Raw genomic sequence first — 27,228 nt, 5'->3', positions numbered from 1 at the left:
GTCCAATCTGGCTTCACGCTGATAAGAACCAGCTGCAACAGAACAGCCTACAAATGGGGTGTGATGTGATCCCACTTTGACAGTGATACATTCTGATAGAGCAGAAACCTGCAACAGAATGAGGGATGCAGAGGATCCTGAGGAGAGGTTATGGGGGTGTTGTGGGGGAGTGCAGCAGTTATTTATGAACAAATCGATGGCTCTCTCCTCTCTCCTCCTACTGCTGACTCTCTGCTCAGACTGCTTAATGTGCCATCAGCATAAGCCCTCGCCCACTACAATGACCTCATGTTTTCGCTACCAGTGGCCCTTTCAATCTCTCTCCTAACACAGTATAACCTAGTGGCCAAATTGAAATTATCTTGAGGCGGTTCACTGAAATGTATTACAGTAACAGGGGGTAATAGTGAATTTTCATTTGCCAAGCAACATTTAAGTGGATGCTTTACTTTGTGCAAGGCCACATAACAGAAAATTATGGAAATTGCCAATGGCAACTGCTGCAGCCTGTTGGCTCTCTTTCAGAACAGGATGTCAATTCTACATAATCTGAAGATCTGACAAATATGCAAGAACTGTCTGAAAACATTGAAAGTCAAAAGGCTGGACGAGACTGTTGGAGTGGTAGTGTTGTAGCTACAGTTAATATGTGGGCCTGGTATTCTCTTTGCAGTGTTGCTTGGCAGCGGGCTCCAGTACATTTAACTGAGTAGGGAACCACTCTGAATACTGAGCATCTGAGTGCCTCCAGAGAAGATCTCCCACACAGAGCACTACTGTGCTGAGCTGGGGCTGTCCTCAACACACTCATTCACACCACAAAACAATTCACCGTGCACAGAGAAAACACTCAAAGGCCAAGGTCCCATTTTGGATCAACACCCCTACAGTAATGGAAGGGGTCGGTCACTATTCATCCATCTCAAAAACAGATGTCTGTACAGCTTTAAGCTTCTCATAACTCACCACATCCCAACTTAATGATTGCTTTTCTACAATCTGACTATGGCTTGGCTAAGTTGAATCACCACTAAAAGAGTTATGACAGCTTCATGAGAAAAATACAACTTTAGCCGAAAAAAAATCAAGCGGTGGCATAAGAAATCATCTTTAAGCTCTGTGGACAATATTATAAAGTACAGGAGGCTGGCTTCATGACCACTCTCAATTATATCAATGACTACAACTTATGATCCCTGGCTGGCTTCATGATCACTCTCAATGAAATCAAAGACTACAAGTTATGATCCCTAATAAGCCAAACTTCTAAAACGACTCATCAAATGCTGACTGTGCTTGACAAACACAGTGACCAGGGCATTCATTGTTCTTGTTCATAAACCCTGCCATATGCTCAATATTCTATAATGGGGGTATGAATGACAAGAAATATGCTGTCCTCAGCATTATGTAGACTCATAAATGTGCACCCAAAAGAACAACTGGAGGAGCTAACACGAACATAGTGCTAATGGTGAAACAGTACACATGTTCGTATTGGTACACACTACAAACCGAAGTGTTGTTTGGTTCTTTTTCCTTAACAAAAAAGTATTGAACCGTGACCCCCCAAAAAAACGAAACGTTGCACCATTAAAACAACCCTATAAATGAATTATATTTTTAACTCGCAAACCACCAACAATATTAGCTCAGCAGTATTATAAAATAAATGAGACTATTGAATAATTTGTCACAAGTCACAACTGATGGAAATGTCTAATATCGCCTATCTAATGTACTGTATGTAATGCTCAGCTAGGTTTAGAGTTTACACACACGATGTCTTATGCTGCTTAACAACTATAAATTGCTACCAGTTAGCAAATTGCTCAGTCAGGGGGAAATTAGCCGCTTTAATCCACTCATTTAAGCTTTTTGTGGTTTTACCATGCATATCCAGTGTTGTGGTACAGGCCTAGTTATTGCTGGTTGAGAGGACATCTGCAAAGACTCAAAATAACCTCCCTCTGTACTCCAGCGTTTTACATGATCTGGTCGTAATGGGCTAAAGGCTAGGTAATGTGTAAAGACTTAGCTTAATGGATGTCCTGTCATAAAAATAGAGTGATAGCTCTGCGAAAACGTACGTATTTATATGTACATATAAATAGCGAAGAACTTGATACTTAACTCTCGCGAGAGAAAAGACACGATTTGGACAATCTGCGACCATCTACCTAGCTGTATAATGTGGCCTATAGTCAAAACTTCAGTGTTGATTTATCCATTTGCAACTCTGTGTACAAATACATTTGTAAATTCTCAGAGTTAAATTAACAGAATATTTGACTGTGTATATTTCTTCAGGGGGTTGACTCCCATGGAATTGCAGCAGCAATACTTCAAAAACAAAAAACAACCCAACAGAAAGCATGGATGCTGCAGTGCACTAACAGACATGATAATCACATCACGGCCAAAACTCAAAACAGTGAGCTCATTTGAGTGCTGGGGGAAAGTGATGCCACCTCATAAATCATAATTTAACACATTTCATTAGAACTCTTTACAGTTTACACTGCATCCTCACTGATCGTGGCAAATAACATTACAGATCAATGCTAGCACCACCACCACTGACAATGATGATCAGTCACAATAGAGCCATCGTGAACCCAAACAGCTAGCTAGCAGCTAACTCATCGTCAGCTAAGCTAATGCCCATAAACAACCAAAATGTTCCCAAGGTCACTAACGACCTAGTTATGTTTAGATGTGTTAGTACAAAACCTAGGAAAAGCTACGGCAAAGGTCAAGCAAACCCGTATGGTGTTGAATAACAGTAGGCAGCGTTCGGGCTGACATAATGTTTGCGTCATTTAAAGCCATTCTTCTTGAGAATTAGGGGAAGTTGAGAAGAGCCGCAGTCTAGTGCACTACTAGCCTCGTTAGCTTGCAGTGCTAGCTAGTGAGCTGCATTGTTGTTGTGCGCAGCTAAATTAAATCCCTCTCCCGTTTTAAGATATTCCTTCACAGCGCTGTTTTTGCACCCGTGCCTCGAGGAACATGGAAAATACGCCTCGAAAAACGTTACCTGGAAATCACGCTCTTCGTTGAACCTAGAAAACCGGTCAGCCATTTTCTGAACGCAGCAGCTTCTGTCTGTCGTCTCTGGCTCTGCGTGCTACGGATCTACATGAACATCACCCCCAACGGATTCTGCCCAGTGTTGCCAGGTTTTGGGAAAGAAACAAGCAAACAGGTCTATGAAAACGGGAAAGTCTGGTGATGCGTTAATGAAAACAAGCCCAAAAGAAGCGACTACTAGGCTAGCCGACCTAGACCTACAACAAGCTGTTGTTAGCTTGTAGGTCTGCTATTTTTACAAAAAGGAAAAAAATCTAGTTGTTTGGAATGTTTTTGAAACATTTTAACTCAAATCGGGTACGGGGTAACCTGACACCGTCAAATGGAAGAAAGCTTGCGACACACATTTTGTTTCACAGCGTACTTGCATCTGAGACTCCGGGCGCAGAATCGATGACAGACAGTTTTTCTTTTTTTCAAGCTACTAGGCAGGTGATTGGATGATCCCGCCCCTAGCAGCCGCTGATTGGTTCGGACACGCAGTGTTCGGCCATCTCTACTCCCTTCGCAATCCCAGACCTCCCTGAAATCAAATGCAAATGAGATTTCCGGAGGGAGGGGATTTACCAGGCTAGGTACGGGGGTCCCTGGCACAAAATATTTTCAGATGGGGGCCGGGGGGGTCTGCGGACAAAAACATAATTTGTAACGTTTCGCGCACCGAGCTGGAATCGAACCACCGGTTGACAGCTCGGCAGACCCGGCAGGTAACAAGCAAGCAACGCCAAGAGAGCTGTATCCTTTGGAGGAGCAAGTTAAGTTTGCGGGGTCGCTACACTATTCAATTCATCTGGGGGGGGGGGGGGTCCTTGCCATGAAAATGTTTTAAGAACCACTGGTTTCAACATCAATAGGAAACAAGCCCAAATAAGCAACTACACTTTAGAAACAATAAGCGGACATGGCAACACTGTCCCCAACGGATTCTGACTGCTGCTGCTACTGATGTGCGGCGATGAAATATAAATCGTAGATCTACAAGTTCACAGTATGTCGCTTTCACTCCGCGCTGTGAGCTTGGAGATCTGCTATTTTGAGCACGCGACACCTTCGTACCACGGAGCCATAAATTAGGCAGAACGATTCGTCGCCTTTGAACTAATCTGAAGATATTAGTTAAATGAGCTCCTCCTGAGTTGCAAATATGCAAATAGCGTGTAAATTAAGAAATAGCAAATAATGTCAAGTTACGTTTTTGCAACTGCAGCTTTTACATTGTTTGTTGGGAGAAGCAGAAGCCTACATTATTAGTCAAATTATAAATGTAGCCTATCTCACAGTGCTGATATCAACATCGTGATTACATTATGTTTCATGCTTTATTATTTATTTTAGCTCATTTAATAAGGTTTTACCAAAAATAAAATGTGATGTGATGTGAAAGAATTAAGAATTACTTAAGAATTAGTCCAAAAATGTAATGTTGACTTTGAACCACAGACACAGTAGAACACTGTTGCAGCCTAGTCATACACCACATTTTACACAAATACACTTGAGTTTTAAGTGTAAGTCCAAAAAGTGTTTGTATTTTGTAAAACATAAAACATAATAAAAGGATAGATCAACAGATGGTTCCATTTCTAAATTCATCGGTCTGCATGTCTCTGCACTGTGTGCAGACTGTGCACCAAGCAAGTGAATTATGTAATTCAACTATTCCTAAATAAATTACTACAAAAGATCCGGCTCTAAAATGAGCATCGAATTTTACATCCCAGCCAGAGTGGGAGTGGGTTGTGTGGGGTGGGGCGGGGCTGGGCTGTAATAACCGTTACAGCAAAGGAGACCTGCTTTTTGTCAAGCTGTCAAATGTCTGTTGTACTTTGTAGCCTACACCGTTTACTGTACAGATATGGCTTTCTGCTTTAATCAGAAAGGAGAAGAACAGAGCCATACTAAATTTTTGGTCACATTTCTACTATTTACATGATTATGTTCTGAAGGCTTTCCTGGCCAGAAGCACCATTTAGATTACTCCCACTTGAGACTTGATATCAAACAGACAGACCCTTCATTATCAATCTGTCAGATCTTTTATCCAAATTATTGCATTTCCTATTCTTGTTGTATTGGAGAGAAATTATTTCTTTCAGATGGAAGCATGGCATCAAAGGTGATCAAAAAAGTAAATCAAAGAACAAGATTATTGGGCAGAATTTCCTCTTTTGTCAACCAAAGTGCTCTTAGGACTCATGCTACTTTGACTTGCTTGCACCTCATCTCAATGTCACTAAAGACTAAGCTTCAGACGGTCAGACCTCCCAAAACAAACTGATTCGACTACTTCTCGGCCTGGGGCCCATGACCCACCTATTTCCAACATATTTTGCTAGCCTAGGATGGCTCAGGTTAGAAGACAGGGTTAAGCAATAAAACATGGGATGGCTTTCAAGATAGTCAAAGGGGCTGCTCTCCCCTCAATGCCCTCAATGCCCTCAATATACCCTATATCTGAGTATCTGACTAACTACCTCACAAAAGTGAGCGGCACCCATGTGTGTGTGTGTGTGTGTGTGTGTGTGTGTGTGTGTGTGTGTGTGTGTGTGTGTGTGTGTGTGTGTGTGTGTGTGTGTGTGTGTCTGTGTTGTGTGCGTGTGCGTGCGTGCGTGTGCGTGTGTGTGTGTGTGTGTGTGTGTGTGTATGTGCGTGTGTGTGTGTGTGTGTGTGTGTGTGTGTGTGTGTGTGTGTGTGTGTGTGTGATCAACAATGTAGATAATGTTAGTATATCCTGTATATTATACAGGATTAGGAACATAAACAAAAGAATGACATTAAATAATGGCAACCTTATGTTGAAGTTCATGCTATGTAGCCTACTACATTTGCAGAATGGAATGAACAATTTAGTGGGTCGTTCAGTAGTCGTTACACTAATTAAAAATTTGTAATGGTGGCAGTTATATTGCAAGAATACAATTTGTTCTAACTTCTATGTCATATGACATGACAGCTAAAAGCCTTTCCCTGGATTAGGACACCATCTTGTGGCCACAATTTTAACACAGCTTACAAGTCAGTTAAAGAAAGAAATTAAATTAAAACTTTGTTGATGTTTGTACTGCAAAACACTGGCACTTACTATCCTGACCTTGAGGCAGAACAAACAAACAAAGAAACTAACTAACTAACTAACAAACAAACAAACAAACAAACAAACAAACAAACAAACTAACTAACTAACTAACTAACTAACTAACTAACTAACTAACTAACTAACTAACTAACTAACTAACTAACTAACTAACTAACTAACTAACTAACTAACTAACTAACTAACTAACTAACAAACAAACAAAAACTTTTTGTAATAATAGCAGTCGAGTCACTAGGGTGGAAAGTAAATAATTGCAAATATAGCCTAGCCTACAGTTATGCTGTTACATAGGCTCAGGAGAAGGCAAAAGGCGAGAATGTTTGTTTTCATAAAAAGAAAAGATCACCACCTTTGAGAACTGATTTGTAGAGGGGTTGTTTGGATTGAAATGGTTATTATGGTCAGGATGGAATCAGGATGTCATGCCACCCTTACTCTCTCCTTACTTTCCTTCAAAACCGTTCTAAAAGAGCACTTACAGGTGGCTGCAATTCGGAACTGGCCCCTGTAAAAATCTCCAGAACTCCCGAACTGTTTACTGTACATATTTTTCTTTTTGATTACTACTCGTTTATAATTATGTTTTTCCATAGTATTGTATATTTGTCTGTCATTAAAAGTTTCGATGAATTGAATACACATGGACCCCAATGGAAAAAAAGCCATAGTGCTTTCTTGGGTTTTAATCATCTCATAGAACTGTACTTTCTGTGCTTTTCTTTAGCAAACTGTTAATAAAGTATTCAATCAATCAATCAATCAATCAATCAATCAATCAATCAATCAATCAATCAATCAATCAATCAACACCCTGCCTCGGTGGCCACACTGTAGGCCTATTGGTGTCACTCTTTTTATTTTTAAAATATTTTTACCATTCACATGTATAAGCAAAAACGTATTTGCAGAACCAACACTGCTGCCTGCAGAACTAACGTTGAACGTCGAATTACTTTCGTTTTTCACTCCTACCTCATGACGCAAACTGTTTCCCACCAACACTGTAAACTGCATCTGAAGGAATGTTGCCAGGTTTTGCGATAGAAACAAGCAACCAGGTCTATGAAAACAAGCCCAAAAGAAGTGACATGAGACATGACCTTTAACCCGTCGTTATTTGAAAATAGCCGATCTGCTGTGAGCTTGTAGATCTGCTATTTTCAAAAAGATATTGAAGAAAATGTGAAAAATACAAAAAACATTTTAACAACACAAATCTTGATGGGGGGGGGGGGTCCCTATATAAAATATTTTCAGATGGGGGTCTGCCTGCAGACAAAATAATACATATTAATTTGGGGGTCCTTGACATGAAAATGTTTGAGACCCACTGGTTTTTAAACAACATTTAGGAAACAAGGCCAAAATAAGCAACTACACTTTAGAAACAATTAAGCCCACTTACTACTCCCAGAATAAGTTTACTACAGAAAAACAATCCCAAAGTCGCTTATAATAATTGGACATGGCAACATTGATCTAAAGTGCCTCACAGTTCGGCAGCGATCGGCCGACGCCTATTCATTGGAAACCAACTCGGTAAGTCAACGATCCTTTGTTGTATCCACTCGACAACATTGTAAACAACATTAAGAGGGTTCACTTGGTTGAACATTCCGTTTTCAATATGTCTAAGTTTGTTGTGCGGGTGGCAAAGGTATCCTAAGTATGGCTACATTATTACGCTATGTGAAATGGCGGGGGTGTTGTTAAGGTGGTAACCGGAAGATTCGCCCCAAAACACGCCCGTCCCCCATTTGTTTCGCGGACTAGCGGTTCTTGTATTCCTGTATTTGTTTTACTGAGTGAGGACAAGGTTAGAAATAAGTTAAGGGTTAGACATAGTTTTACTGAGGTTAAGTTTAAGAATAAGGTTAGGGTTTGGCACCGAGGTTACGTTTAGGACATAAGGTTTAGTTTAGGCAGAGCTTTCTGAGGTTACGTTTGGGATTACCAGGTGAATCCTGCCGGATTTGCCCCGGGGCGACTGTGTTTTGGGGCGAGCGTTTTGGTATTCGCGAAGGTAACCCAGCCATAACTTTATATAAAATACACATAAGCTGCCCAGAAGACATTTCACAACATTATGCCAATGCAACAATCGTCTAACAACCCTTAGGCCTAATAAAAGCTGGAAAGATTAGGCTGCATTGTGGCATTAATGTAATGCTGAACGAATTTTCATAACTCGGAATGAGGACTTCCGCGCACCACGCCACATATAGATATGCACACGTATGATTATGAAGCAAAACAAATGAGCCAAAGTGTTATATAAAATGGTCTTGGTATATAGAATGAATGCTGTAATATTTGATTCTCGTGACAGTTAATTATCTTACTGTATAACTGTGTAACATTTAGGAAAAACATTTGAAGGAGTCTTCTAGGCCATTTTACCGTCATCTCTACCTACAGATATCTAGTGGAGTTCTTTGTGTTCATCGCTTAGACTTTTTTTTAAATTTTTTGAAGTGTTCGTGATCCGTTTTGAAATATATATCATAGAAGTCTGACTGATGTATGCGTGCATGCTACATTTAATGGCAGCAGTGCTTGCTTATGCTATTAGTTGTCTAGTCTGTTGCTGCTTATCAGCAAAAGCCTACACCAAGGACCAGGCCAAGGACCCCTTAGATGAGAGAGAGATGAAGCAGGGACCCCCACTACAAATTGTATAAAATGTTGTTGCAGACAACAAGTCATTTCATAGACTTCATACATAGCTTCATAGACTTGTTTGGCTATTTTTGTCTAATGTTCCCCTCAGAATAGGGATGCTAGGAAAAAAATCACAAAGATTTGGCGGAACCCCTATAGTAGCTCTGAGGACCCCCTAGGGGTTCCGGACCCCCTGTTGAAGACCCCTGGCCTACACAGTGGTAACTTTGTGGTAACAACCTAACTCATGATGGCCTGCCCCTTGAAGCTAACCAGACCTGGCTCTGATCCGTCTTTGGGAAACCATGGGTGTCTTATTAGGCCAAATGTCCCTTGATGAAATGAAATGGCCCTCCTGTTTTGCTCCGTGAAGTAGAAGGAAGATGTAGGAGACAATGGTCTGTATGTAGAAAGATCAGCTTACTACTTAGATGTAGTTATTCATACTAACTACATTGTCTATCATAGGTATGTAGTATGACGAATTATCTGTAGGTCTATACTACATACATGTAGCTATTCATACTATTACATAGCGTATATGTAGTATGGAGAATATCAGCATCACAGTGGCTCAAAACAGGTGCTCTTCAGCGGAACAGGCATAGAAGCCAAAACCCAAAGTTATGCTTGTGGTGAGGCAGACTGTGGGGAAAAAATACTGAGGCACTCTTCAGGTGAAATGCAAATGCACGCACTGACGCACACACACACTAAAATGTTTTCAGATCTAGACCCATCAATATAGCTTGAGGAACCGAAATAATTACCGAATAGAACAGGCCGCCACTTCTCCATTGCTTCTCCTGTTACTTTGAGTTTGAATGGTGTGCTCGTTCTATATTCTACAAAGTCAGACCAGAATTGTGTTTATAAACATGCACGCTGCTTGTCCTCTGTATTTCCACTTAACCACACAAGTCATCGAATAATGTAGTGGTAAATATGTCATAAGGTCTGTTTAAACATTGACAAGTTATGATAATATTGCCCGGGGAAATTTCTGTCTATTAAGCTAAAAAGTTCACAGGTGATGAATCATTAGATAGCACCTAGTCAAATCTTTCTATAATACTAATGAAATGTAGCCTGTAGCAAGAAAATGAAGTTCAATTCAGTAGCAGTAGTAGCATTCTGAGTTATTCTGCTGCAGCTGCATCACAAACATAAATGTGTCAGGAAAGAGGTGAGACGTAAGGTGATTTTCTTGTATGATGTTCGAAACAAATTGAGAGAGAAAGAGAGAGAGAGATGTGTGAAAGAGACATGTTACCAACAAATAATAATAATAATAATAAAAAAACAACATTTAGTGCGATTGACATCCAGAATGTCGGCAGGCCATTGAGCTCAGACCATTCAAAAGGCACGGCCCTCCTAGAGTATGCCTATTGGAAATAGAAAGTGTGCAAAAGAGTGAGATAACATATTGTAAACAAAGACTGAGGTCATTCTACAGTGTTTCATTCCATTGTGGGCAAAACTGAAGCAAACCATGCAAGATGTCTCACAGTCACACTACATTGATAGTCTCCCAGGACAAACTGGTTCACTCGGCCACTGCACAGTAAAATCCACAGAATTAATTTAATGTAAAAAAAAATTACACTCTCATAAACTGTGTTGTTTATCGTGTGGGATTGGTGGAAGCAGCAGGGCTGCTTGTGTGGGTGCCATGGCGGCAGTAGGTTATTCCATTCAGAAGGTTGGGTTGTATACTCTCTGTGCTGTTAACATTAACGTGCTTACTAAGGACTTTGGTATTCTGCTTATCTGAGTGGGTGTATGCACAGTCAAATACGGAGTGTTCATTTAACTCTGAGAGTGTACAAATGTAACCAAATGGACCCGACCCGCAATGGTCCATTTGGTTACATTTGTACTCTCTTGGCATTACAAATGGATAAATAAACACTGAAGATTTGACTGTAAAGAGTTAGTGGCTATACAGTGTATTGGCCAGTGTGTGTTTCATATTACAAACAATTGCCCCACTCTCTATAAAGTGCTTGGATGTCATTTTGTTAACGATCTGATGACAGGGCCTCCCAAAGCGTTGTTCTCCAGTTTCTATGTCCTTTAGTGGTTCTTGTATGAGTAAGTTGTTATGGTTGCCATGACTTGAAAAAAGGAAGTCAAATACAGGAAGTGAGATTATTCCGAATAGAGAAGTTAGGCCAACCTTGAACACTCAATCTTACAGTTAACTGTCAGCCTTTGACATATTTTTCTTTTCTCTTTGAGTCCAGTCTTCTCCATATTGCTGTTTACCTTCCTGAAGTGGGTCAATTTCATGTATTTTAGTGCCAGTCGAGCAAAGACAGCTTGGAAATCAAGTTTGAGGTATACAAATAACTCATAAACACAGATTTATGAGTTGGCTACATGGTACAGTTATATACATCAAAGCCAGAGGTTCTGAAATTCTTAATTTAGTTGTATATTGCAGTGGTTCCCAAACATTTTACCTAAAAAAATCGATGTCTCCCCGGGATCTAAACTAGTGAAAGTAGCAGATCTACAAGCTCACAATGCGTTGAGATTTTCAGTTCATTTTCACAAGTTCTTTAATTAATACATTCTTTATGGATTTTGTTAGATTTTCAGAACATTAATTAAATGTTTGATTTTGTTTCTGCATTTTGTTATTTTTGTTTAAAAAAAAAGTGAAATACCCTTTTTCATGTAGAAAACGAGAAAAAAATAAATATTTACTCACGAGTCGCGACTCATGAAAATGGGTTCGCGACCCAAAAAAGTATCCTGATTCCCGACCCACTATTTGGGAAACACTAGTATATTGTATTCTGTGCAGCATTCTGTTTTTTCTTTTGGCCATCCTTTAGTCCTGGTTCTAAACGGTTCCACTGCAGAGCTGGGCCTTGTCATAAAAATTATAGCAGAAAGCAGAGGGGGTTGAAGGTCAGAAACTCCTCCCAGATAATAGATTGAAGCTGGTGTAGGTATGCACAGGGACCATACCTTCCTAAATAGACTATCAACATTATATTGTAATATGAGTATGATTAATGACAGTGTTTTACCACGGTTAAGTTCTGTGAGCATGATTTTAATTTGCCCATCTGTTATTCTTATCTGTGTACACTAGTGCTATGATACCCAGAACCACAACCAATTTCTTACAACAAACTGCGGTACAAGACTTTGTCCAACTTTGTGGTCAGTGGTTACAGAGTGCTCAAGTATAGAATAAGTGCATAACCATTGTTTTTGTGTTGCACACACAGTGGTTTTGTGACTCAAATCACAACTTCAGAGTTAACTGGATTCATCTCGAAATGAAGGGCAGTTCAGTGCGTAGATCAACAGATTGTTCCATTATTTAGATAAAGAGAAGAAGGCAGAGCAAGCAGGCCAGCCCTGCTGGAGGGAAAGGAGGGAGGGGAAATGTGGGGAAATGGAGATGCATTTCCCATAAGTCATTGTCAGCCAATCACAGCTCCTCCCCCTGGTTGGCTGAGAGCCAGGATCAAGCGACGCTGAGCAACCGAGGTGCACAGCAAGTCAGATTACACAGAGGACTGGAGCAGAGCAGAAACACACAGATAACTTGGACATTACTAAGAGAGACAGAGTTTGCAGATCGACACGGAATATCCTTGTTTTGCTGTGCTAAATGTCAAGCTGTTCAGTCCGGATACCCAGTAGAAACAATAGAACAGACCGGCCTCTTTCGGTATGTGTAGATGCAACCCCCCCTCCCCTTCCCTTCCCTTCTTCAAAGTCTGTTTATCTGTTATGCTGTGTTCAGTGAGTTTGTCTCTTCTTGAATTCAGTTGGGGTGTGGTATTGTGCTATGCTTTTGGAGTACCGGCCGGGTGCTTTTAGCAGTGCCCAGTCGCGGAAGTAGTATTTAAGAGGATTTATATGATATTATATATACCGTATATTAAATTGATATTACAGTGCAGTAAGTCACCTCAGAAGGTAATAATGACAATCAAAGCATACATTTTGAAAATGCTTAAAATACAGTGTTTTATTAGCAAGATTTTAAAACCATGTCCTTTTAAGTTCAAGTTCAAGGTTCTTAATTTTTACATCTGGTGTACAGGGGTGTCAGGGACATAAGAATATTACTTTTGGTCAGCTCCTCGGACATTGCAGCAGCATAGTAACAGTGATAGTAATATGTGAGAAAAAAGGAAACTAGATAAAGTGCTCCTCGGAGCACAGGTCTCCGCCAGGTCAGGTACGTTATTGTGGCCTCCTGGTGGCGCTATAATAGGCCAATGTGAAAAGGGGGCCGTTTATTCCTAGGCCTTTCACGGCAATCGGACACTGCATTCATGATTTGAGGCATTTTGTTCCGAAAATGTGTTTTGCTAAATTAGACCTGCTGGTGGCGCTATAACAGGCCAATGTGAAAAGGGTGGCATTTCTTCCTCGGCCTAGTGAGAATGTGCGTGTGAAATTTCACGGAAATCGCAAGCTGCGTTCATGATTTGAGGCATTTTGTTCAAAACGGAGCGATCCTGCAAACTTTGGAAGCGGACCTTAGCCAATGAGGATGGAATATGGGAAATCGGACAGATCCGTGTTGATCAAATGACTATAGAGATACTGTGTACCGATTTGTATGACATTTGGATAAAATCTGTAGGAGTAATATAAAAAAATGGTTTTGCACAAATCGGCCTCCTGGTTGCGCTATAACAGGCCCATGTGAAAAATTTGGCCAGAGGTTCTGAATTGGCATCCAGGGAGTGTGTGTGCACAGTTTCGCAGCGACCGGGCCAACGGTGCCGGAGATTAGCTGCTAACGGACGGACAGGACACACGGACACACGGACGGACGGACAGGGTGCAAAACATACACGCCATGCCTTTCGGCCTGGCGGAGAGAAATATCTATACAACACACACACACACACACACACACACACACACACACACACACACACACACACACACACACACACACACACACACACACACACACACACACACACACACACACACACACACACAGAAAAAGTTATTCTACTGCACCTAACCGCAAACATTTTGTCAGCATGTCGAATGCTATATCATTGTCAAATTCTGTGTTTCAGTCATATCTACTCACCAATAAGTGGCAGCAATCATAAGGCTAGTTATTCAGCAGGCATACACTTGTCATGGCTCAACAACTTCTACCTTTTAGGGCCTCTGTGAGGAATTTCTTTGTGCAGAAAATGGTCAAAAAGCTGAGGGACAGAGAGAGACTGATGTCAAGTACAACACACACATGATGCAACATGCTGCAACCATAGCTCTCTTAGTTCTCTGGAAGACACTTCTAATTTCTACCCCTTCCTCTTCCTGCTTAGATAACTTTCTTCTTCATTCTTTACCTCGTGGAAGTCTGAGAAAATGTGAGCATGCACACATTAAAGATGTAGAGCATATTTTGATATTAATAAAAACAATGTTGTTTTGATGTTGTTAACCACTTGACCACAACAACTAATTCTAAATCTACCAGCTCACAATCTACACACTCACAACAACGCATTGTGAGCTTGTAGATTGGCTTTAAGAAAAAGTGGTTAATAGATTTCAAAGCCACCAGGACCTAATCATGTTGAATTTTGATTTGGTCATACCGTTCAGTTCATACATAACCTAGTTTTTTAACCACTTGAACCTATATTACTATACTTGAACATATTCTGGGGGTAACTTTAGCCAAAAATAGCAGATCGTTGTGAGCTTGTAGATCGTCTTTTTTCTGGTAAAGAGATTTTGGTGTAGAGTGAAAAAGTACCGAGTACAGTTGTAACTCTGGTCCATTTGACTAAGTATGACCTTGGTTTCCTGTCTCTCTACTATTGAATAAAAACAGAAATAGCAAAAGAAATGTATGTTTAAAATAAAGCTATAGAGTATTTCCTATGAAAGACAGTGTGTTTGTACTTCATATTGTAAACTGTACAATTGCAACTTTTCCAAACTAGGCAAGGTTTGGGTTTCCTGCCTCATCTACCTAGTACCACAAAGAAAGCCGCACTGGATTTACAAAGATCAAATTTCTATGTATCAAACATGATTCCTAACCCCTAACTGTATGAGAGCATGATATATCTCACTTTGAGGAAGCCATACATATTAACGATTTCACCACGACACAAAGACTATTATTGTTCCATTCTGAGCAGGTGTGAAGATCAGTTGACAAAGATCTCAGCTAAACCCTTCTAGCACGCTTGATTACTCTTGGTGTGCCCTGCTCTGTATCGACAGGTGTGTGTGTGATTGCTTCCATCCGTAGATGGGAGATGCACAACAGCCTGCATTGCAGGTAGTCGGGCCGTTACAGTGTATGACTTTGCATCCACGTTGCGTATAACATTGTTGTCTGTGTCTTATACTTCAGTCGCTGAAATGGCGGTGAGGCAGAGGATCCTAAACTCGACCGCGCCTTTCTCCGGGTTGCCCCAAGCCAAGCTGAAGGGACCATACCAGAGCTGTCCGACCCCAGATGAGGGGACAGAGGAGGTGGAGGCGGATGAGGAGCAGCAGAAGGGAATCTTCTCCTTCTCCTTCTGTTTTAAACCCATTCTAGATAAACTTCTGACGCAAGGCACTGCAGAGCAAGTGGGCGAGGGGCCTTTGAAGAACTCCTCATTTATTGCTCAGGCTGAATGTAAGTATGACTTGAACTGAGCCATTTAAAACAACACCATGAACCTCTGATGACAATTCTTCGGGAAGTCTGCGCAGTAAAATCCTCAGTGTTCATTTAAAGGTAGGGTAGGTAAGTGATATTTTTTGGTTAAAACAAAAAGTATTTTGTTAAAAGGTTAAAATACTATATTCTGATAGTAGTCAGTCATTGCTATAGAGTGTTTTTTCAGTAACAGATGTCTCCCTGAGTCTCCAGCTCTTTAATAAACAGAAAATACATTTTTCGGTAGGTGTCAAAATCTCAGCCAATCAGGAGAAAGTACCAATTTTTAAGATTAATTTGTGTAGTGTTCCAGTTCCAATTTTGTCTGCTCATTTCTTAGTGTCATCACTTCCAATTTCACTTGTTTAATTTGTATCCTGATTGAGTTCTCTGTCCTGGTTGGATAAAATTGGAAATGAAACTGAAACTGAAACGAAAATGCATTTTCTGTTTAATAAAGAGGTGGAGAGACAAGGAGACTCCTAATACTGAACAAACACTCTATAGCAATGAGTACTATCAGAATATAGAGCTATTTAACAATTATTTTAACCAACGCAAATCACTTACCCTACCTTTAACTGAGAGTGTAAACATTTGGGCCCAGTAAGGGCCGATTTTTACACTCTCAGTGTTCCCTATTTTATACTACTATACAAAGAAATCTTCAAAAATAGCAGATCTGTCTTGTATGTTATATCAACGCGATCTCTTTTTGTATAAAATGCTATACATTTATTTTGTACGTGTATGTATTGTAACATAAAAACTGTAAAATAACGTTGTAAAAAAAGGGCAGATCTACAAGCTCACAGGTTACATTTTTGACAATGTTTGCCTATATATTGACATTCCCAGAAATAGGGACGCCAGGTTGAAAGTTGTTAAATGAACACTGAGGATTTTATTTTGTGTGGGTCCATTTGGGTAAATTGCACTCTCAAGAGTGAAATGAACACTTTGGATTTCACTGTGTGCCCTCTCTGTAGGTGAAACGCAGGACTCCCAAAAGTTCAGTCCCAGTCCCTCCTGTTCCTCCTACGTATCCTCCCCCAACTGCTTCACCAGCAGGTATGACATGATGTTTCCTTCCATGACAACCCTCAAGCATTTCTCTTCGTCTCCCACCCACGTCTCTATCGTGCATGTTGTTATTGCCGTAGCTGCAATTCACACTGTTTTCCACATTTGGTTTCTCTTCCCCAGCCTGTCCTCAGAGCACAACAATGTTGCCTGCCCGAGGACGGCTTCCATCCAGGAACCTAATGGCTCCCAAACGCAACTCAGCCCCAGGAAGAAGCCGCGGAAGAGGCAGAAGCGCAAGGAGAAGAAGAAAGAGGAGAAGAAGGAGGAGGAGAAGAGGCGACAGAGACAACGTGTGCCTTCTGGAGTCCCTGAACAGGAGAGTGGCAGCTCTGTTGTCCAGCTGCAGGTATGGAAAAAACATTGCCCATGTTTCATGTCCCACAAAGAGAGCAGTAGCATTGTTTGTTTCTACAAAATCACTACAAAAACTCATAGCTTTACAAAACGTGTTATGATAGCCACCACTGTTCAAAAGTGGTCAGGCACATAAACTACATTCTCGCATCCGAATAAGAACTGACACCAGATTTGTACATCCCTGCACAAACTGTGCTGTGGAAGTGAATCACAGATCTCAAACAAAGCTATCTTCTAAGTTTGGTTTTCTCACCACGGTGCTGATTGGTTCCTCTTGTACAGTGGTGGACACTGACAGTAACTAAATACATTACTTGAGTACTGTACTTAAGTACATTTTTGGAGTATTTGGTTTGATGACTTTCCCTCCACTACATTTTGAATAGGAATGTGGTACTTTTGACTCTCACTATATTTCTAGGGGGAAAAAAAAGAATTAATCACTTAAGCCAAATATAGTGAAAATAGCCAATCTACAAACTCACAACGCGTCGCAGTGTGCTGCGTTGTGAGCTTGTAGATCTGCTATTTTCACTATTTTTGAAAATGTCTGAAAATGTCAATACAGCAATTCACTTATATTTAAAAGAAAATGTACTTCATAATTTGCACTTTTTAATACTCAAGCATGTACTTTGTCCACCACTGCTCTTGAAGGAGGAAGTGTCCAACAAGCCTTGCAGAGGGAGACGCAGCAACAGTACCTCCTCCTGCTGCAGCAGCATTGAAAGCTCAGAAGTGCAGGACACTGGCCCTCCATTGTACACCCAGCAGATCTATGGTCAGGGTCCTGGTCGCGCTGCCTTGGGCTGGGGTACCCCAGTCCTCAGTCCCTTCTCTGATCTCACTACCTATGGAAGAGACAGTGACACCGAGTCATCCGTCAGCAGTGTGGGAGACTGCACGCTGGCTCTGGCTGGACTCCGAGGCAGTGTGAGTCAGGGGGACCCATGCTATGCCGGCCCCTTCTTCAGAGACGTGGAGAGGGACGTACGGGAAGAAGAGGAGGAGCTCTCGGCATCCAATTCCATCATCAACGAAGGCTTATTCTTTTACAACGAGGTATGTCCTCTTTCGCTATTTCTCTAACTGACTGACTGAAACATCAATTCTCTTGACGTTGCCCGGCTCACTTTATCCTTGTTTTCTCTTAGAACTTTCAACCTGTGGATTCTGAATACAGAGAGGGGAGGGAGTACTCTGTCGAGAGGTTCATCAAGCAAGGCGCATATGGTGAAGTGCACAGTGGTCAGGATGTCAACACAGGCTTTAGATTTGCTGCCAAAAAGGTATTTCAAATATCCCTCCATTTTTCCTTCTCACATCTACATGCAAAGTGAGTTCAATGTGGTTGACAGCTTCTGACCTTCTTCCCCAACAGATTCACTTGAAGCGGTTCAGCAGCGAGGAGGTGGGTGCGTGGAGTACCCTCAAATCTCCCCGTGTGGTGGAACTCTTTGGGGCGGTCAGAGAAGGGCCTTATGTTGTCCTCTTCATGGACCACAAACATGGTAAATAAGCTGTGCCTATTTGATATGGCATCACGCAGCCTTGGTTCTTGCCCTGCCTGACCCCATCTGTTGTTCCAGGCTCCGTGGGCCAGCTCATTGTGGAGAGGGGCCGGCTGCCTGAGGATCTGGCCCTCCACTACCACTGGCAAGTCTTGGAAGCACTTGTTTACCTGGTGAAAAAACGAGTGGTGCATCTAGATATAAAAGGTAGGACACACACCAAGCTATTTCTGTAATACATTTATTATAAAATACATAGTCAGATGTCCAAGTGGGGTCCCAATTATCCCAGTAATCAGTCAACCCACTAGATTAGACCTATTTTTTTTAGACCTAAATTATACTTTGTCGTGTAACAAAAATACCCAACATCACAGATTTTCAACAAAAAAAACGCAACATGATGACAGTTGACATTTAGTTATATTTGGAGAGGGGCACAGTCATATGGCAAAGTATGGCTTTACTCCACATTATCACATCATTTCGAAGAATTGCCACATTGTTTACACAGTGACACTGACTGTACAAGACCAGACCATGAATCATATCGCTGCAAAGAAAAGAGAAGTCAAAATAACTCACTTTTCATCAGCAAGGTGCTATAAGTGATACTTTTTGGTTCAAACAAAAAGGTTTTTGTTAAAAACTTAAAGTTCTATATACTAGGATGACCAGACGTCCCGGTTTAGTCGGGATTGTCTCGATTTCAAGCTGCGTGTTCCGAGTGCCCAGAATTAAAATAATAATAGTTGTTTTCAGTGGTTGCATAGACGTTTATCATGTTCTTTTCATGTAAACATGCTCACCTAACCATGCATTGCGTGTCTGAATTCAACACTGAGGCTGATGTTTGTCAATCAGTCGTTGCCTGTATGTAACACCTATGGTGCGTATGCATGAACGTGCATGAATGGGCGTGTGCGTGCATGATGAACGTGCACATTGATTTAAGGGTCCCGGTTTGAGGGGCTGAATATACAGTCACCCTACTATATACTGATATTAATCATTGCTATGGAGTGTTTATTCAGTAACAGGGGTCTCCCTGTCTCTCCAGCTCTTTAGTAAACAGAAAATACATGGTCAGGTGGCTCATCATTTTCTGTGTGTTGTCACTACTGTTGTATCCTAGTCCTACTGGCTCACCTGCCAGTGAGGATCCCCCACTGAGAGGACGTAGAGCCTCTGTTCGCATATACTACTATAGCCGCTCGACAAAGCCGGATACACCGCGGTGGTGGGCAGGTACTTTACCACTGCTCTACCCAAGCGCCTGTGAGTCTTCGATTTCATCCAATCAGGAGAAAGAACCCATTTAGCAGCTTCAATTTTAGTGTTCCCGAATATGTAATTTCTGTTTGCTTAAGTGCTGGAGAGACAGGGAAACCCTCTATAGCTATTACTATGGTAATATGGAGCTATTTAACACCTATTTTAACAAAATAATATCACTTATACCTCCTTATCTAATGCAAAACTAGCCCCGGTACATGCCCTCCGTTCCACACAAGTAGCAGCACAAGTCTATGGTTAGGTAGTAGTTAGCAATCTGGGAACCCATTCGGTAAAAAAAAAAAAATACATTCCCCCCCCCCCCCCCTTTGTTTTTGCCTCTGCACCTCCTCCTTTTTTGTGTAGAAACAGGAACTCGGTTTGGCTCCTCCCCTTTCTTTGTCCACTTCCTCCCAGGTGCTTCTGTGTTTATTCCTATGTACTAACAACAACATTACATGTGTAGGGCAGTGGTGCTGACAGTGTCTTGAGAGATTAGGAAGTTAGAGACTGTTGTGTGAGAGAGAGAGAGAGAGAGAGAGAGAGAGAGAAAGAAAGAGAGTGACTGGTTACAGGACATAAATGAGCAAGGAAAAGGAAATTGAGAGAGTTATTAATGTAATATTCCTGTGTTCAGGTTTGTTGTCTATTCGGAAAATCAATACTATGTTCTTAAAGACATATATGATATTTTTACTACCATTTAAGAATGGTGAGGTGATATCAGTTGGTCTGATGGTTAGTCCAAAACGTTGGTCCCAAACACTAAATCTTGAAAACTGTTGATTGTTATGGAATTTCCTGCGTGCCATCATGTTCCCAGGAGGATGAACCCTGCGGATTTTGGTGACCCCCATGACCTTTCTTCTAGTGTCACCACTTTCCACTTGTATGTACATTACTGAAAATGTAATGGGCAGGTTGCCATGAAACTTGCTGAGTAAATTCATGCTCCCTGGTGGATGAACCCTAACCATTTGACATTAACTTTAAAGATTTTCTTGTTGTTGATTACAATATGTGTAAATACTGTGAAGTGAATATATCGCCCGGCCAATTCATTTATTGTTCATAATCATCTCCTATCTTGTCATCGGCATTGAATCTTCAACTTTGTTGAATTTAGAGGCTTGTGTTGTAAATTACACATTTTACATTTTGAAACATGGCAACCAACCGACAGAATATGGTCATGGATCAGTGGTCAAGTAGGAAAACAAAGTCAATCTTTTGTGTTTATTTCACTCTGAAGAGTGTGCAAATGGAACCAAACCCAAAGCATTGTCTACTAAAAAGATTGAATGAATAGATTGTCATCTCTTAGGACTTGACCAAGATAAAGACACTCTTATCTGCCTAGATATTGATATGGCTTCTGATATTGTACCTACTGCCTCGTCCTTCTGAATAAAATGGTATCAAAACACAGTTGACCTTAGAGGACTACTTTCTAGTTGAATCATTTTAACAGTAATTCCATACATCACTGATGTCAGCAGAACCGATTGTAAAGAATTATGTGTCACCTTGGTCTTTGCCTGTTATTTGAAAAAGAAAAACACAAATAGTAAGACATATTCCTAATAAATTATCAAAGGACCCATTTCTGGCTTCATATTTTGCAGCTGTTGTGTGGAACACAAGTGTCATAGATGTTAGCCTAGATCTGATCTCCAGCACCTGTGTTGTGAAACCAGACTACCACAGAAGACAGCAGGCTGGGAATTTCCCACAGTGTGACTCACCGCTGCTCTTTACAGAGGGCGCATGTGCACCGCATCAGGAGAGTAAAGAAAGAGAGAAAGGCCGAACCAGACAGAGAGGGGGAGGGGAGAAAGAGAAGGAAGTAGTTCGCCAGAAAAAGGAGGGAAACGAGTACAAGGAAGAAAGAAAGAGAGAGAGAGAAAAAAACAGACGAGAGGTGAAAAGTGAGAGAGATAGATACAGAGAATAAAACTAAGTGAGAAAGAGGATGCACTGCAATTTCAAGAGTCAGACCAATACTTCAAGGCCAGACAAACAACATGGTTTGTACTGTTACAGTAGGGATCAGACGCCACCTGGTGTCTGTAGTGATTGAGATAAAAGAAGTTGCAGACATTAACACCTGTCGCCTGTCAGTTATTATCAGTCCCTCCACATTCATTCCACATTGAATTGTTGTGCTCAACAGCTGTCCCTTAACCATTTAAGCCATACTGTATATCGTCTTATGACGAATTGTGAAAATAGCCGAACATCAACTTCAAGCTCACAACACGTTGATGTTATGAGGTTGTAGATCTGCTATTTTTTGCTGCTTTTGAAGAATAATGCCTATAATGACATGACAAAATAGTATTCTCTCAAGCCAGACAACTATTCCACAATCTACAAATGCTACATAGAGTCTGTAACTATGCATCCTGAGAGCAGCTCACAGGAATCTGTCACCTATTCGTTATTTCCATTGACGGAAATATATTTAAAAATGCTGAATAATGTGTCTGTCTGTTTCCTTCAGCTGACAACGTGTTGCTGTCAGAAGATGGTAAGGACACCTTCCTGTGTGATTTTGGACACTCAGAGAGACTCGACAATCATGGACAGAGCCTTAGTGGATGCAGAGGTAACATAGTATGACCTCATGATGACCACATATGATCGTATTTCACTTGTACAGTCCACATAGAGAAGTTAAAACACTTGGTCATGTTCTGTGTCTTAATCTTCAATGTCTCCTGTTCTAACTGAGAGCAGATCTGAAGGGCACAGAAACTCACATGGCTCCTGAGATCGTAAAAGCACTGCCCCGTGGAGCCAAAGCAGATGTGTGGAGCAGCTGCTGTCTCCTACTGCACATGCTCAATGGGTGTCAGCCCTGGACGCGGTACTACACCTGCAGACTTTACCTTTATCTCAAGGTATTCCATAACCACAATTGATCTCTCAAGTCATGCCTGTAAAAAAGCAAACCTCCCGTGGCACCATTTGCATCAAACTTTGACCAAATTCATATTTGGATGGTTGCAGATAGCCAATGAGCCTCCACCTTTGAGAGAGATCCCGTCAGACTGCAGTGACCTCACAGCTGAGGTTATAGGAGCAGGGCTTCAGAAGGACCCGGTCAAGAGAGCATCCGCCTCTGACCTCAAAGAGAAGACAGCCAGAGCTCTGAAAGAGGGTGAGTAAGAACTGTGTTGCAACTAGGGCTGGGCAATGTATTGATATTAAATCCATATTGTGATATGAGACAAGATATCATATGGGCATTTGGATATTTTAACTTCATGTGTGATATGGCATAAGTGTTGTCTTTTCCAGGTTTTTATGACAGAGCCACATCTTATACTTAAATGATAATAATAATCATACTAAAAATCATTGATATTATCGTCACAATATGATGCTATCACGATACGATGTTATCACAATTTTGAGGGATTTGGTCAAAAATATTGTGATATTGGATTTCTTTCCCATATCGCCCAGCCATAGCTATTGTCCTTACATCTGCATTCATGTTGCTCAGTCAGCTAGTGCTATTGTGTGTGTACAAACTGGCACATGAACGGCTACACTATAATGTTGGATTGCAGTGGGCGGACTCACCAGCCCTGCCCGGGGACCCTATGTGGAGCCCCTGCGTCTTGTTGACAAACCTCCATACTCCCCGCAACCCAGTAAAGTTAGCTTTGAGGAGGAGGAACAACACACACAGGACGGGGGGGAGTCCAGTTATGAGCTGAATAATGGCGATAATACTGAGGATGAGGAGGACAAGGAGATGAAGGCTGACACTGAGAAGAAAACAGACCACGGCTCCCCTCTCCGTCTACAAACACGCTGTCACGACGAACCAAACAACAAGACAGCCAACGTCATCACCACCACTGTGTCTGAACTTGAAAAATTGGAAAGAGGTGACGTTTGTATTTTTTTATTTCTCAATAGTCTTTGTGTGTGGTGTGTGTGTGTGTGTGTGTGTGTGTGTGTGTGTGTGTGTGTGTGCGTGTATATGTGTGTGTAAATACAATGAAGCACCTGTCCTCATTACATATGTGTGGTTTTGTGTTCAGATTTCTACCTGAGCAGTCTGTCCCAGCTACACCCAGCTGAGATACAGGAACAGTTGCTGTCCTGCCTCAGTAGTGACTGCTACTCCAATTGGGAACCATGGGACAAAAAGGTAATCCATCATGCATCCTAAGAATTGATCTGTTACTTGAGTTCAGAGTACATGGGTGGGGTAAGTGAGAAGAACATAGTTCGGAGTTATCAATCCAGCCTTAAGACGCAAGTTGTACATCCCAGAGAGTTGAAACACTGTAGCAGGATGAGTCAAAAGTTATAGTCCCTATAGGGAGCATGGAGATGCACAGAACATTTCCTGGCAATCCAGCCAGTAATATTTGAGATGTGTTGTTGTGTACGGACAGACGGGCGAACAGACAGACAGGCAGACGGACCAACCCACCAACACAGCGATCCTTAGAGCCCCGTTGCTAGCGGGCTAGAATTCTCTGTTGAGTATGATCTTCAACTGTAAAAATAACTTTTTGTCAGATCACTGCGGGTTTTTTTTACCCTTTATTTATCCAGACAAGGTTCGCTGAGCATGAATGCTCTTTTTCAGCAACGCCCTGCTTCACACAGACACAAACACACACACACACACACACACATTAAAACTTGGGAACTGTCCAGTACAACCACAGTCTTATGATGTTGGCCACTGAGCAGCTCCACTGGAGCAGTTGGAGGTTCAGTGCCTTGCTCAAGGGTACATCAACAGTGTTGAAGGACAGGTGAATGTTGGTCATTCACTTCCCCACCCAGATTTCTTTCTGCCGGTCCAGGGAAAGAAACAAGAAATAAATATTATTATTTATTACAAAAAAATATTTTTCAAGGTGACTGCACAACCCTTCCTAACAAAAATGCTCAGTTTGACAGCTGACAATTACGATCTACACATCTTAATCATTGCTATTTATTTATATTTAATATTAACAGAACATGAATATTTTCTTCTTCTTTTGTCCCTCTCCTCTTTGATCATGTCCTAGGACTCTGGCCGTTGGTCCCTCAGCCCTGGAGATGACCTCAGTTCTGGTGTGTTCTCCTACAACAGCCAACCAGAAGGCCAGGTGGACTGGCTGACTCACACACAGCTGGCCCCAACCCGCTGTTTTGAAGGTGAGACGGTTCATTATTCATTTCTACCCTGTAAAAACACACATGAAAGTCGTAGCCTCTGTTTTAACAACATGTGCTCTAACGTGCTGGTGTATTTCTCGCTCTGTGATTGACCCAGGAGTGGACGTGTGCATTAGAGACTTCAACAGGAGAAGTATCCGGATCAGAGAGACGCGTCGGGTGAAGGTGGGCCACATTGCCACTGGAATCAGTGATCAGGTGAGAGTTTTTGCACCACCATGGCTCCAGACAAGCAACTGTGCTGCATTAATCAGGTCGGTCCATCTATGGCTTATATGGTTATATTTAACCACATACTGTATATGCCCCTCATTTAGATCTCTGAGAGGGTGTTCACCCTGGAGACCCAAGAGGGCCAGCAGGTGGCTCATGATGAGGAAGTGCAGGATTCTGGGCTGGAGCTTTGCTGTGTGTCTGCACCCGACTGCAGTCCTGCCTGGAGGTGGAGGATCAGAGATGGACTGCTGGAGACTAGATAGAGCCAACAACCCTTAACCCATTAAGACCTGAGGCCGATTCTACAAATCAGCAGTTCTCACACTTTTTTGAAATTCAATACTAGTCAACATTTTTCAAACACTTTCAAGATTTTTCAAAAATGTAAAAAAAATAGCAAATGTACAAGCTCACAGTGCGGCACGAAGTGACGCGCTTGTGAGCTTGTATACGTGCTATTTTTGAATAGCCAACGCAAAAATCTAAAATGACTTTCCCGGTTTTAATGGGTTAATGTGCCTTCTGCCACTATACAACAGTACCTTGCAATGCATTCATATGGCCAATATTCCAACCTGCTGCCTTCACTGGTAGTTATCTTGTTATTTGTGCCCTATAAACCATGTTACAGTATCTCATGTTTTGAGGGGAATAAATTAGTCATCGTTTTCCAGTGTACCTGTCTTAAGCTTAACTCATTCAGTGCCACTGGACGTCTAAGACGTCCGTTAATATAAGCCCTGAGTGCCACTGAACGTCTAAGACGTCAAATAATTAATAAAAATCTTTTCCTTTTTTTTTTTCTTTTTTTTTTAATGTTCACCCAAGATATCATGATTTGAAAATATTCTGCTCCAGTCACTCTTCGTTTAACTTCTTACTGAAAAGGCTGTATCTCTGCTGCTAAGCACTTTTTTTTTTACAATGAATTTTGGCTGTGGCACTCAGAGCCAAACTGCCATAAATAAGCCGGGCACTGAATGAGTTCATTGAAAAAAATGACCCAAAGTTTTTTTGAAAGTGAAATATCCCTTTAATTGTCGGTGAGAGCTGTAGCCATGGTCTTTTTCATATCTATGTATAACCTTGTATGTACCGTACATAAAGTACTTAATATACTGTATGTACTGTATATACTGCTATTGCTGCTGTAACTTTCTTTATTTTTTTATCCCACGATTTTGTAACCCTTTTTTCACCCGGTGCCAATTTTCTAAGTGATCCTGGGCGCTATACTACCCCCACCAGCCTAGGGAGCCCAGGGCCGAGCTCATGCCTCCTTCAATGCATGAGAGCCAACTGACCTTCTTGTCACCTGACAGGGGGGAGTTTCCCCGGTAGGACGTAGCGCGTGGAAGGAACACGTTATTCCAACCAGTTCCCTTCCCCTCCATCAGGCGCCCCGGCTGTCATGGGGGAGGCGGTATAGCTACCAGGATTACTACATGTTTTGTGAGGGTATTAACTACCCTAGGAGAACATGCGAACTCCACACAGAGTAGGCCCTTGCTGCTGTAACTTTCAATAAACGCTTATCTTATGACACATTAAAAACAATGAGCTTATCTAACCACTGGGATTCCTGCACTGGCCATCTCTTCTCTGTTGCTGGTTCCAAATCCTAAATCAATAAAATATATACAGAATCTGTGTCTTCACGTAAATTTGTTTGTTCACAATGCCCACCAATGAGGTTCCTGATCTAATACATTAACAGTAATCATTATGGATTATCTGTATAATTCAGAAATGCAAGTCCTGATTACTTTTCTTTTGAGATAATCTGTACAATTTAGATTATACGTAATAACCATTAACAATTTTGCAATGCTTAATTACTTGCCTTAACGTGTTTTAGACCAGAGGCAGATTCTAAAAATGCCTTCTAAATCTAAAGTTTTCTGAAAAACCCATGTTGCTATACACTATACAACCTACAGCTACAACCTAAAATGACACAGATGCTTTCCCAGATTGAATGCGTTAAAATACATCAACACCACATTTTGCCATTTATAGACTATCTAATAGACCAGGTTACGAGCAGTCATTAAGCATCACTT

The 27,228-nt window shown here is 41.4% G+C and overlaps 2 protein-coding genes across 4 annotated transcripts in view; one reads left to right on the top strand and one right to left on the bottom strand.

The window, feature by feature from the left end:
- gpatch8 (G patch domain containing 8) overlaps positions 1 to 3,166 on the bottom strand; it is a 30,990-nt gene extending 27,824 nt beyond the window's left edge. The window contains exon 1 of the mRNA XM_080446186.1: positions 3,038 to 3,166. Within this exon, the coding sequence (XP_080302312.1) occupies positions 3,038 to 3,082 (45 nt within the window). The 5' untranslated portion in view covers positions 3,083 to 3,166. The remainder of the gene's footprint in view (positions 1 to 3,037) is intronic.
- Positions 3,167 to 7,655: 4,489 nt separating this feature from the next.
- On the top strand, positions 7,656 to 27,131 carry map3k14a (mitogen-activated protein kinase kinase kinase 14a). Of its 3 annotated transcripts, XM_080447585.1 has the most exons (17): positions 7,656 to 7,726; positions 15,228 to 15,497; positions 16,511 to 16,592; positions 16,728 to 16,953; positions 17,622 to 18,026; positions 18,119 to 18,253; positions 18,346 to 18,475; positions 18,554 to 18,682; positions 22,254 to 22,358; positions 22,490 to 22,653; positions 22,763 to 22,913; positions 23,329 to 23,652; positions 23,809 to 23,918; positions 24,799 to 24,928; positions 25,047 to 25,147; positions 25,267 to 25,444; positions 25,680 to 27,131. In XM_080447585.1, the coding sequence occupies exons 2-16, from the start codon at positions 15,236 to 15,238 to the stop codon at positions 25,426 to 25,428; spliced, it is 2,616 nt and encodes an 871-aa protein (XP_080303711.1). In that variant the 5' UTR covers positions 7,656 to 7,726; positions 15,228 to 15,235; the 3' UTR covers positions 25,429 to 25,444; positions 25,680 to 27,131. The 3 variants fall into 3 exon arrangements, with proteins under 3 accessions (XP_080303711.1, XP_080303710.1, XP_080303712.1); XM_080447584.1 differs by having other exon boundaries at positions 25,267 to 27,131; XM_080447586.1 differs by lacking the exon at positions 7,656 to 7,726 and adding an exon at positions 12,382 to 12,545 and having other exon boundaries at positions 25,267 to 27,131.
- The last annotated feature ends 97 nt before the right edge of the window (positions 27,132 to 27,228 follow it).

This window comes from Gymnoscopelus braueri, assembly GCF_963280865.1.
Source record: "Gymnoscopelus braueri genome assembly, chromosome: 13".
NCBI classification, from domain to species: Eukaryota; Metazoa; Chordata; class Actinopteri; order Myctophiformes; family Myctophidae; genus Gymnoscopelus; species Gymnoscopelus braueri.
The sequence above is the reverse complement of the archived record's forward strand: the minus strand, read 5'-3'. Positions and strand labels throughout refer to the sequence as shown.